At 46.9% G+C, this 13,203-nt stretch overlaps 1 protein-coding gene across 1 annotated transcript in view; it reads left to right on the top strand.

Annotated features, from left to right (window-relative positions):
* The first annotated feature begins 798 nt into the window (after positions 1–798).
* The window catches only part of LIPC (lipase C, hepatic type), a 115,572-nt gene continuing 103,167 nt past the window's right edge, over positions 799–13,203 (top strand). Inside the window, exons 1-2 of the mRNA XM_023751591.1 lie at positions 799–895; positions 1,081–1,239. Coding sequence (XP_023607359.1) covers positions 1,155–1,239 — 85 coding nt within the window. The 5' untranslated portion in view covers positions 799–895; positions 1,081–1,154. The remainder of the gene's footprint in view (positions 896–1,080; positions 1,240–13,203) is intronic.

Here is a 13,203-nt window from a genome sequence, read left to right as displayed (position 1 = left end):
CTGGCTGCCTCGGCTCTCCTCTCCTGCAGAGGTAGCTCACTGCAACTTTTTCTTCAAGTTCAACTTGCAAACAAGGCTCACCCTGACCATTCTATTTAAAATCACTACCTTCTCCCACCCCCTTAACTCTGCTACACTTTTTCTTTTTCCATAGTTCTTATTGCATTCCTCATAAACATCTTATTTATTGTGTCTGTTGTGTATTATTTGACTCCTTACAACCCCAAGTGTGTATCAGCTTCACAAGGATTGGAATCATGGTCTGTTTTGTTGGCTTGAATATCCCAAATGTCCGAATAGTGCTTGGTATACAGGAGGTATGCAAAAAAAAAAAAAAAAAAAAAAAAAAGTTGAACAAATGAATAAAGTTAAAATAAAACTAGAGAGTCAAGGAATATTATAAGAGTCATACACAGTATCATTTTCCCAGCCTGATTTTGCCTAGTGGCCTCACTTCTTAGTCCTCTACACCGTTGGCGCATTAATTAACACAGAGGAGTGAAGATTGTGTTACTTCTAAGGTCATCTCTCCATGGGGTCCCAGCAAAGACATCCAGGAAGGCCTCTTTGCTTCTTCGTACACTGAGGTTAGAGGTTTCCTGTCCCTTTCAGTTTTAGAAACATTGCCCCACCGCTCTGGCCACAGGCACCAGCGAGTTTGCTCAACTCAACCAAACACAGATCCTCTGGGAGCTCTCCGCATAGCAGAGCCCTTTGCTTTTTCTTCGGGCTTAACCTGCAATTTAAAACATCACTGCCATGAGCCTGCAACCCCTTTGCAGTCCTGTCGGGGAACTTGGGCAACCGTCACCTGCCCTGACCTCTGACAGGGTTTCCCAACGCACACATTAACCTTACATTGATTAGTTTGGAACTGTGGCCTTGGCCTAAGAAGGTAAGAGTGCGTGGCAAGATGTTTTATTTTTAACACGTATCAGGATAAAAAAAACACTTTTGTAAATCAACCTTTTTTTTGTATTAAATATACTTAGATTTGGGGTTGGGGGTAGCAAGGAATGTCTGAACACTAGATAATGTGTTTAAAGGTTAATTATTAACGGGCAGCCTTTCCTAACAAAGTATCAATAGGCAATCTGGTCTCTTTAGCTTCAGAAATTAGCACGAAGACCTCGACCCCGGGCGATTCAGGAGAAATGGAAAGTTCCCTGTGTGTCTCCATTTTCTTGCTTTTGAGCATCTTTATCCAATCAAGTGCCCATGGACAAAGCCTTGAACTAGGTAAGAGCCTGCCTTTTCTCTGGAGATGGGCATGGATTTATTTTTTTTTAAATGTATGTCACAAAGTGTCCACGTGTTCTTGACTGTGTGGGACAGAGCTGGCTGCAAAGCATACCCGGCGGTTCTGTTCGTGGCATGACAGGTCGTTCTGTTAGTGGCATGACAGGTCACAGGGACATGTCGTTTCCTTGTAACCACGGCATTTTAGGAAACCACAGGGAGTAGACGTCTTGTAAACGCACTTGCAGCTGGCAGTGAAGTCTCTTGCTCATCTGGTTCGGAAAGGGTCATCTCTCGCGGAGAACAATCCGAAAGAATTCCAGATCCTTCTGAGCGTTCATTCGGCATCTGATTTGCAATTGGGAAGCACAGCATGCAGGGAAATGCTCCATCTTGCTGAGGTGGTCTCAGCACGAGCTCTCTCAGACAAGAAAGGAATGTGTAGAGTCCTGCTTCCAGTCAGGTCTAACGCACAGATACCATTGCACATTCTCTAGACTTCATTGTTCCTGCCCAGGTTTTACTCTGAGTCTGGGGAATCCACCAGCAATCATGCCTGTCTGGTCTGTGAATTCACAAACTAGACTGATGGCCAAAGGGATCCAAATGCTTGATCAAGTGGGTCCCAGGTTCCTGGCTGAACAGTGCACAGGATCAATAAACGATAGATTCGAAGCAAATCGAACAATGTGGCCAGATAAGCCTGGCCTGTGGGACTTTGTTTTTGTGCTGGTTACTGGTGAGAGACTGGTAATGCTAAGGTAGAGGCTTAGATGTTTTCTTTCCTCAAAGACTATGCTGGAAGGAGGCTCCAAAAAACACGGAGAATCAGGAATTTACTAACCAGAATGTACCTGAAAATTCCAGAACCCTTATTTCTCCTTTAAGAAATAGGGCTGTTCTTTGTATTTAATTATGATTCTGAACCCTAGGTCAGTTGATAACTTAATATTAATATTACTTATTACTGTCCACTGAGCATTTCATGTGCCAGCCACTAATGCTAATTATTTTGCATACACATCCAATTTACAAAGCCATGTTCTAAAATGATAGTAATCATTTAGAGCCATGCAGGCCAAATTGCTGATGATCTTTATTCCCTGGGTTTGCAGGGTTTTGCTGAAGGGGCTGTCCTGAACTTTGGTTTGGAATGTTGTTTTGTTTGTTTGCTGTTTATTAAAGTACTAGAAGCCCGATGCATGAATTCGTGCACTGGTGGTGTCCAGCCAGCCCACTCTGATGGAGGCCCCTGATTCGGGGGAGGGACGCTGGGGGGCAGGGCCAGCTGGGGCGAGGGACCATGGTTGTTCGGGTCGTTCTGCCATTCAGTCGCTGGGCTTTTATTATATAGGATGACACCCACATATAGGAAAGTGCCTATGTCATAAAGTGCTTAATACATTTTCGCAATCCAAATCCGCATCCCAGAAGCCTCTCCTGTGCAGCCCTGGAGCCTTCACATAGATTATTTTGCCTTTTGTGGAACTTTTTGTTGATGGGCGCATACAGTATGTGCTCTTTTGCTTCTGGTTTCTTTCACCAACATTATGTTGGTGACCTTCGTCCCTGCAGCTGTGTGTGTGCTGGTGACTCGTTCCTCTGGCGCTGTTGCATTCCATGGTGTGAAACCCCACTCTCCGTCTGTCTATTCTGCTGTCGATTTTCAGAGGAGACATGGGGGCTGGAAGCCGTCAGTGTCCGAGGTGGAGGGGGAAGGGCAGGTCTGCCTCCCCGGGCTGCAGGGTTCTGTCCACACGTCACTCTCAACAAAGCCCAAGCTGGTCAGCTGCTGCTTTTCCGGGACCTGGTTTGTCTAAAAGCTGAGGGAGCCCGGCCAGTGTGTCTCAGTGGTTGAGCATTGACCTATGAACCAGGAGGTCACAGTTCAATTCCCAGCCAGGGCATATGCCCGGGTTGTGACCTCGAGCTCCAGTGTGGAGGCAGCCCACCAATGATTCTCTCTCGTCATTGATGTTTCTATCTTGTTCCCTCCCCCTTCTTCTCTGTAATGAATAAAAATATTTTTTAAATTAAAATAAAATAAAAGTTGAGGGCAGTGGCCACAGTTAGCAGGACCCCTCCTGCTAACTGGAGTCAGGAGGCCTCTTGTTCCCTTGAGAGCAGACTCTCTTGGCAGAATTCTGTCTGTGAGGAGAGAGCCAGATCTGCGTGCATGAGGCTGGTGTGTACCTTCTTGGGTACTGCTGGGGAGCAAGCATCCCTTGTCAATGAGGATCTATTATGGTGGCAAAGCCACCCCCAGGGGACACTGGGCAATGTCCACAGACAACTTTGGTTGTCACACCTGGGGAGAGAGTGCTATCGTCATGTAGAGACGAGAGGCCAGGGATGCTGCTAAACATCCTGCCATGTACACCACAGCCCCACAACGACAAATTATCCAGGTAAAATGTCTTTGGTGCCAAGGTAGCGAAACCCTGGTCCACACCAAGCTTCAACTGTCACTAGTCATGGGCCAGAAAGAACTCCCTGGAGGACCCTATAACCCCACTCCTCCATTTATTATTAATGACGTTACTAATGGACCTACTAATGCAGCCAAAGCTGCACAAATGTCTACTCCACCCCCACCGCGCGGTCACCTAAGCCAGCAGTGGAGCAGCGTGGCCCATGGCCGTTGGGCAGAGCAGGGAGAGGCATCTAGAGGTTAATCCAGCCGTGGGCAAACTACGGCCCGCAGGCCGGATCCGGCCGGTTTGAAATGAATAAAACTAAAAAAAAAAAAAAAAGACCGTACCCTTTTATGTAATGATGTTTACTTTGAATTTATATTAGTTCACACAAACACTCCATCCATGCTTTTGTTCCGGCCCTCCGGTCCAGTTTAAGAACCCATTGTGGCCCTCGAGTCAAAAAGTTTGCCCACCCCTGGGTTATTCTGTCTGATCCAGGCTGCAGGCCTCTCTCTCTATTGTGCTCACACCCAGTGATGTGACTGCCAGGGTCCCTAGGAAACCATTCTGCTCAATCCCTCTCCCCGGAGGCAGGTTCGGACAGTCTTTCCTGCCTGCCAGCACTAAGGGCCACAGGATGTGGGGAACCTCCTGAAGCCCCCAGGACACAGAGCTACTAGGACCCTCATCCTCAGGCCCAGGCCCAGCCCACTGGTGTTGCCATCACTGCCTCAAATGGAAGCTGCTTCTACGTCCCCACAGCCCCCACCTTCCAGCTACTCACCCCCACTGCCTGCAGGTGGCTGCCCCTCCCTGCAATTCCAACTGCAGCTTCAAATCCTAGAAGCAGCTGAAGCCCATTTACTCAGTCGCCCATTTGATTAACAGGCATGCGCAAGCATCTGCCACATGCAAGGCTGGCAGTGTGGATCGGTTCTCAGACTTTCTGGTCTCTGGGCACCATTACATCCGTAAGAACTATTTAGAACTCCAGAGAGCTTCTTTATATGGACTAGGCCAGTGATGGTGAACCTTTTGAGCTCGGCGTGTCAGCATTTTGAAAAACCCTAACTTAACTCTGGTGCCGTGTCACATATAGAAATTTTTTGCTATTTGCAACCATAGTAAAACAAAGACTTATATTTTTGATATTTATTTTATATATTTAAATGCCATTTAACAAAGAAAAATCAACCAAAAAAATGAGTTCCCTTGTCACCTCTGACACCCGTGTCATAGGTTCGCCATCACTGGACTAGGCTATCAATATTCACCATAAGAGAGACTAAAACGGAGACATTTTTACATTTTAATGCTTTTAAAAATAACAAATTAATCACATTAACCTGTATAACATGATGTTATGAGAAATAACTTGTATTTTCCGGACAATAACAAAGTGAATCAAAAGAATGATATTTTTTACCAAGAAATTTCTTGAATGTCTGGCTTAATGGAAGACAGCTAAATTCTTCCATCCGTTTCTGTATCCAATCTGTTGTGACGTGTTGCTTTGACGTGCATGAGTGAAATCAGCCCCATAGGTAGGAAAAGGGAGGACATCCTCAGAGACGCACTGGGGTCTCGCCCACACTCAGAACCTCGGTGCTCACGTGAGTGCGCAGCCGCCCCTGCCCTCCGGGGCTCAGTGTCCAATCGGGGGGTGAAGATGGGAGCCACCTGCCCCAAAAACCGGCAACAAGGGGGACCACCATCCATAAAGAATGTACATGCAATCATAGAACTTACTAAAGTTGATCTTCCTTTCATGATCACAGATCTAACTGATGTCAGTGATAGGAAGAAAGCTGCTCCCCTCCAAAATAGTTGTTTTGGTCAACATTATAAACAACTGCTCCGGTTACTGTTGAGTTTTATTAATTAATCTATATGTAAACTTCAAATGAGCACATTTTCTTATCCTTTAATAAATATGATGTTCTCCGTCACCATTAATATAGAGAACTCCCAGGTAAGCAGTTGACCTCTGACACAGATTTGGTGACGTGTGCTCATTGCAAGAGGCCGGGTGGAGCGGCTCAGAGTCCTCCCAGCTCACCCAGGTCATCTCCTGCCTCCACTCTCTGGTCCTGACTGCGTGTTCCTGCGTTTAAACAAAGTGGAAAATGATAGCACAGCGATTGTAAAGACAAAGAAACAGAATCGAGAACTTCAATTCTGTTATCCGATGTGACGCTTAGAGTCTGTGTGTTTAACATTTAAAACAGTAAAACAGATTTTACAGCAAACTGTGAGGTGTAATACTTGGTTTGGTAAGTAAAAATTTAGTTCTTACAGGAGGTGCTTTTAATGCATTTGAGTATCTTTAAAATTGAAATGTATTCTTCTTTTTAAAAGTGTTCATTGCTCTAAAACTAAAGAACAAATCAAGAAAATAGTGATACTTAATGATTTTTGCATGAGTATTACTGAAAATAATTTTGTCGTATAGAGCAGAGGGGTATTAAAATGATCCATTCTCAAATACATGCAGTATACCACTGAGTCTAATAAAGGAGATAAGATGTGAATATAAAATTTTCTCAACTAGAATATGGAATGTGTTGAGTATCACTAGAGAGGAGTGCAATGCACTAAGTGATTGTGTCCCCCAAAATTTACATATTGAAATCCTAACCCCCAAAACGATGGTATTAGGAGGTAGACCCTTTGGCAGGTAATTTGGTCATGAGGGTGGAGCCCTCGTGAATGGCATTAGCACTCTTATAAAAGGGGCCCCAGAAGAGAGTCATCACAGAACCTGACCATGCTGGCACCCTGATCTCGGACTTCCAGCCTCCAGAACTCTGAGAAATAATGTCTGTTGATCCCCAGCCACCGAGTATATGTACTATGGTACTTAGACAAAGAGCAGGTAGGGATACAGAGGAGTTTACTTCCAAGTGTGGGTGGGAGGAAGGCTTCTGGGAGGAGGCAGCATTTGAGCAGGGTCTTGCAGGATGGAATCTGAACTAAAGAGAGCGAGTCTTTCCTAAGCAAAGGTACAGAGCCAATAAAGTGCATAAGTTTTTCAAGCCCAAGCACCTTCCCAAAATAGGCCTCTGGGAATAAGAAAAAAAGAAGGGGAGGGGGGAGGTGTTGGGGGGAGGAGGAAGATATTAACAAAACATAGGCTCACAACTACGACACTGGGAGCAATTTGAATGCTCAACAATAAACTGCCAAGAGTGGAGGGGCCAGCTAGTTACTAAGTCTTTTAAACAAGCATTGTTTCAAACACTGACCACTAAAAGTTCCAAGTAGTTTTGGGGATGGAGCCCGCAACCTAGGAATGTGCCCTTGACCTAAATCAAACTCAGGACCCTTCAGTCCACAGGCTGACACTCTGTCCACTGAGCCAATCCAGCTAGGGCAACACTCACAATTTAACGCTGGGGATCCTAACCCAGCGCAGGGATGAGTCTGAGGGAGTCTCAATGCCTCCTGGGATGGCACCTCCTGGGTGTATGTTTGAGTGAGGGAGAGAGGTCAAAACTTTTGGACAATTATCAGAGGGACCTGGGACCTTGAAAAAGTTAAATAACAATGGGGCTTGTAGCTTTAGAAATGAGTATGAGGAAATTTTATATGTGATAAGGTGGGGGCAAAAAAAGGACTAAATAAACTACATATTGAATCATGACTAAAAAAAAAATCCTATACCTACATATTGCTAGGAATTCAAAGTATATTTAAAGAAATATAGTTTTAAGTATATGTTCTGTTAAGTTTTTAAATGTAAAAGAAAAAATTTAAATTAAAAAAAAAGAGACCCTGATTATCTGCAATTAAGTTGGCCCTAGATTTGTCCCTAGAGGACCCCTGGGAAAGAGACCAGGCCCTGTCCCTTAAGACCTGGCAACTCCACCCCCCTCACAGGCACAGCCAGGCCCGAATCACTCCCCAGAGGGCCTGCCAATCCCTGACCGGCCTTCGTTCATGAGTAATACCCAGGGGCATCCAGAGGTGCTCATTCCCCTGGGGGTGTACAGGGAGCTGGGATCAACAGAAGGCCAGCCCAGCATTCATTCCAGCCAAGTCCTATCTGCCCTCTGCTGGACGCCCTGGCCCTACGCTGGGCGGGTCTGGAGCCTCCTGAGGGTGTCACCCCCGAAGAGAACAAGCCAGAGTGAGAGGACAGCAGCCAGTTTTCCACCTGCTTGTCCTACACAGGGACCCAGGACTTACACCCATACTCTTTCATTCTGGGCCAGGTGAATAGCCCATTTTTCAGAGTAACTGAGAGGGCTGATTGTTGAAGGAATTGAGCCTGTAAACTGACCCGAACACATGAATCGCCGAGTGGCCCAGCCAAAAGTCATCTGTCCAGTACAAAGATCCCCACTCTGCCTTCTCTCTGCCCTGTTTTCCACACCAGTGGGCACAATGCTGCAAGGCATGCTGGGTCTTCGCAGGCAAGTCAGCAAGGAGAGGGGGAGGGAGTAGGAGCTGGGCCAGACGCTTGGGGTTTGAGGTCTAATTCACAAGACAGGACTGAGCAGTCTCAGGTACATTCTCCAAGGGGATGTGACCACCCTGACCTCAGCTAGGGTGTCCCTGGCATCCATGGGCTCCACACAGGCAGGGCACAGCAGTTCTCATCGCCAGGAAGGTGGCTGTATGCTGGTCCAAGGAGGGTACCCATTTCAGAATGGAGCACTCTCAGCCCCAGATTGGGGTTCAGCCCATTAAGGACGGGCTGGCCAGGGGCAGGCAGGACATCTGGGCCTCTGCCAAGCAGGCTGGGGGTCATGGCCAGACTTCAGTCCATATGTGAAAACCAGAACAATGGGTCAGAGCCCAGCCGGGCCTGCCGGGGAGTGGGGTTGCTATGGTAAGGCGGGCAGCGGTGCCTGGGGCCCACCCTCCAGTTGCTCCCGCCCTGGAGGTTCAGGGTGCCAGCCTTGCTTCTCAAGAGGAGGTGTAATTCTTAGACATAGCCACTAGGCAGCACATTGCCCTCCCGGCTGCTTCAAGGTTTTAGGAGAGGATTTCAGGTTTGGGAGAATCCAGGCTTCTGGAAGACTCTGGAAAACTCAGGACTGTTGGCTGACTTCCTTTTCCTCTCTGTTCATGACTCTATTCCGAGAAACACTCATAGTTTCATTTTTCACAGTGGGCTTGGGAGGCTGGTGGTGGGGAGAAGTAAACAGGAGGCAATCAAATCCATCGAGGGGAGGCCTCCTTGTCTGTCCACAGCATTTTCACTTCCACATACACAGGTTCACATTCGGGGGCCTGGTGAAGGGTTGTGGGGTCATTGAAAATAGTTCTTATGAAGATAGAAAAGTGGCAACACTGAGTCGTATTTCTGTTCCAGTGCTAAGTGGATCAAAAGCAGTATGCCTAATTGTGGGGGTCCTGTGATTACAACTCTCAAAATACGTGTGTTTGAGAAAAAAATACTAGAAGAAAATGTACAAAAAATGCTCATACCTCAGTTGAGTTTATATCTGAACTTTTATCTCCTCCAAACTTTATGTAATGTTAAAGTATGTCTATAGTATATTTGCTTTAACGACCTGAATAGTTAAAAATAAATTTACGTCAAAATGATATAACCAAGGGATTTGATTAGATCAGAAGTTCTTGAACTTTAGTGTGTATCAAAAACTTATTCAAATGAGGTTTTATTAAATCTTATTTATTTGTAAAATAAACACATTTTATTAAATTTTTTAAATAAATTTTATTAAAATAAGATTTCTGGGCCCCATCTGCAGAATTTTTAAATCAGTGGGCCTGGGTGGACCTGGGAATTCACATTTCTAACAAGTTCCCAAGTGCTGCTGGAAGTATGAAGACCACACCTTGAGAACCACTAAAACAGCAAAATAGAGAGTTAATGGCAAAACTTGAACAGGACTTGAACTTGGGGCTCTTCCCACAGAAGCAATGCAAGCTTCCAGGGCAACCCTGGCTTCATGCCTGCCTCTCCTTGGGGAAGAGGCAAAATATCAACATCTGTTGGTCCTGGATATTGACCTCCCTCGGGGGTAGCCAAATCCCAAATAATATAAAACCCTGAGATATTTGTGACAATGTACAATAAAATATCATAAAATAAAATATCATCATGCTGAAAATAAAGTGGTTCTTGAAATGGAAAAATTCCCAAGCTGTAATTGTTGGAAAAATACTAGTTGCAATAGCTAATTAACCATCCACACTGAACCACTCCTTGGCAGTCTGAAGATAGGATCAAGAAAATTCTTTTCCTATGAGCTGGGCATTGCACAGAGCTGGGCAGGGCCTGTGAGTCTCACTTGACTAGGAGTGGCCTTTCTATGATTTCGAAAAACTTTCCAGTGACAAATGTTCCCGCTTCCTGGTCCCAAGAGAAGACAAAGTAGTGAAAACTATATCGTGCTTTATGCTGAAACAAGATCAGCAGCAGCAAATTACAGCATTTATTAATTACCTACTATGTACCAGGCCCACAACATGTATCCCTGAGGATACAAAAATGAAAAAGCTCGCTTCCATTCATCAAGGAGCTACCCAACTGATGGGGTCTCCGGCCCCCTATAGCTGTGTGTGTGTGTGTGTGTGTGTGTGTGTGTGTGTGTGTGTTACAACTTGGGAGTGGCATAATTTCAACACAATGTGATAAATGCACAACTAGGTACAAGACATCCCAAGGCCCTGAGGCAGGAGAGGCTGGCTGAGAAGCCTTCCTAGAGGAGGTGATATTGGATTTGAGTCTTGAAGGAGCAGAAGTTCGAGCAGAGGAAAAGCATGAATCAGTTTTTAAAGCTTGAAACACGGCTCATAAAATTGGGAATCCCTGAGACGTTTGCTGTGGCCCAGGGGTGCGGCACAAAAAGAGAAGTGGCTGGAGGCAAGGGCCTCAGAGGCCATGCTAAGGAGTTTGGAACCTCATTCAGGAGCAGCGGGTCTCTTGCTAGGTAGACGGCTTTATCTCCTGGCCTGGCTGACTCCCCAGCCACCCTCTGATAGAAGACAATATCATCACCAGGAAAAGGCGGAGGTGGGGCTCAAACGTCACCAGCTCTGCAACCTCACCTGGCCAGCACCCACGCTCAAACGTCACCAGCTCTGCAACCTCACCTGGCCGGCACCCACAGCCTCACCTGGCTGCCACCCGCAGACACTCGTTCTTCCTGCTCTTCCTGCCAGACAGGCCCAGTCATGAGCAAATCTCAGGAAACTGAGGCAGAAACACAGAACAGATGATGCTTAAACAGGAACCTTCCATTTAAAAAGTACCTTATTCTAGGTCTGAAAAGAGAACCATTTGGAAATTCCATGTCATACCAACTTACAGACCTGTAGCTGTTTCAGCTCTAAAATCTCCTTCCTACCAGCATGACACCCCTTGCTTCTCACAACCTCCCTGTGAAAGGCTAGGCGGCAGGTATTATTGTGACCATTTTACAGATGTGAGAGTTCACCAACCAAGACCACCAGGAACACACTCAGAGTCAAACGGAAGTTAGATTTGTTTAGCTCACAGCGGCAAGGAGGACACTCGGAGAAACCCAGGAGGTCCCAGCACCAAGGGTTAGAGGGGCTTCTTAGAAGGTTTGGGCTGTGCTGCGGAGACTGAGGAAGGGCTGGGAAGCAGGGACAGTTCTGGATTGGAGTCTATCAGAGGGAGGGGGTGAGCAATTCAATCATCAGGTCTCTTCATAATTTAGTTAATTAATTCACGTTTCATTAATTGATTATTATCAACTCGTTCTTGCTTGGTTTAATCCATAACAATCCAGCAGGCAGGAAGACGTCAGCGGGGCTGGAGCCAGCGTTGGCGCGGGCGCAGCAGTCTCTCCCGTTTTTGGTCTCCGAGGGGCCTCCCCTCTACCTTGTTGCAAACACGGATGTGGAGAGTCTTTGTGGCCTGTTGTTTGTACGCTGTGGGCATTGTCTATGTTCCCTTGGGGACATCATGGTCTGACTGCCAGCAGCACTGGGTTTTGTTGTTGTTGTGTTTTTATATTGTTGATAGCATTATCCCCCTCCTTCCAGCCCCTACCCAACCCCCACCCTCCAGGTCTTTACCACACTATTTCCCATGTCCCTGGGCTATGCATATAAGCATATAAGTTCTTTGATTTTATCTCTTCTAGTCCCTCCACCCCCACATCAAGGTACATCATTCTGTTGCATGCCTCCCTGCTTCAGGTCTAACTTTGTTGGTCAATTCATTTTGTTCATTAGATTCCACAAATAAGTGAGATCATGTGACATTTGTCTTTCTTTGACTGGCTTATTTCACTTAGCATAATAGTCTCCAGGTCCATCCATGCTGTTCCAAAGGGTAAGAGATCCCTCTTTTTTATAGCTGCACTAGCTCCCTCAGCCTGGCCTGCCCCCTCTCACAGTCTGAGAGCCCTCAGGGATGGGAGGCGACCCAGTGATCAGGGGAAGGTGACACCCCCATCACACCTCTGCTGCTGCCACTGCCGGCAGTGCAAGCCTCGGTGGGTCCTGGTTACCTGAGCCTCAGGCAGCCCTGGGCAGCTGGGAAACCACCATCCAGGGCTTGCCTGTGCCTCGGGCCAGCCCTGGGTGGCTGGGGGGCTGAGGAGACTGGGGAACTCCAGAGGCAGGTACGCGGCAAGGCCTGCCACCCCAGCGGGGCTAAGGGGACAGGGCACCGCCATCTTGTGGCTGTGGGCACTGCCATCTTTGAGGGTGTGGCAGTCAATTAACATATTCCCTCCTTATTGGCTGTGGGTGCTGTCATCTTTGTGACGGCATGAGGGTCAATTAGCATATTCCCTCTTTATTAGGTAGGATAGTACCTAATCTCCTTTTATAAGGACACCAGTCATATGGGACTAGGGCCCACCTCAATGACCTCATTTAACCATAATTACCTCTTTCAAGAGCCTGTCCAATGACAGTCACATTCTGACATACTGAGGGTTAAGACTTCGACATGGGAATGGGTGGGAGACAAATTTTGCCCATAACTTCCAGCAAAGACTTTGAAGGCCCTGTTCTGACCCGGTTACTAGGCCAGGCCTGGGGACACCACAGATATATTTTTGTTCTCTTTGAGCTTCAGCAACTCCTCAGGGGCTTCAGAATTAGAAAAAGAGGCTTATAAATATACATGAGATTGGAAAGTGAGTAGTAAGTCTACACGCTCTGAACCAGTCCAAACAGGGGCCTTTGCTGTGGGGGTGCAGGAGCCTGCTGGCAACTGGTGGTGGAGGGACTCAGCCCCTTGCAACAGCAAGATTAAGACTTTCTGGCAGTGCAAGCAATGATGGGCAGGAGACCAAGAAGGAGCCATTTATCTGGCTCATGTTGTGGGTAAGTGATAAAACGCCCTCTGGCTGGGCGCCAGTTGCTCCGGGTGAGCCACACAAAGCTCTCTCTGGCCTTGAGAGGCAATCTTCCCACACAAGCTGTCTTTAACAAGGCCATTGCCTAGGCTCACCCTAACTTCAGCCCCTGAGAAAGTGCCCTCGGTAGCTGCCGTCTTTTCCTTCACCCCTAGCAGAGCCCAAAAAGAGGAGGCGATGATGGCTGGTGCCCAAGGATGAGCATGAGTGGGTGGAGAAACACCAGCGCT

The sequence above is a fragment of the Myotis lucifugus genome, unplaced genomic scaffold, assembly GCF_000147115.1.
Source record: "Myotis lucifugus unplaced genomic scaffold, Myoluc2.0 scaffold_23, whole genome shotgun sequence".
NCBI lineage: Eukaryota > Metazoa > Chordata > Mammalia > Chiroptera > Vespertilionidae > Myotis > Myotis lucifugus.
The sequence above is the reverse complement of the archived record's forward strand: the minus strand, read 5'-3'. Positions and strand labels throughout refer to the sequence as shown.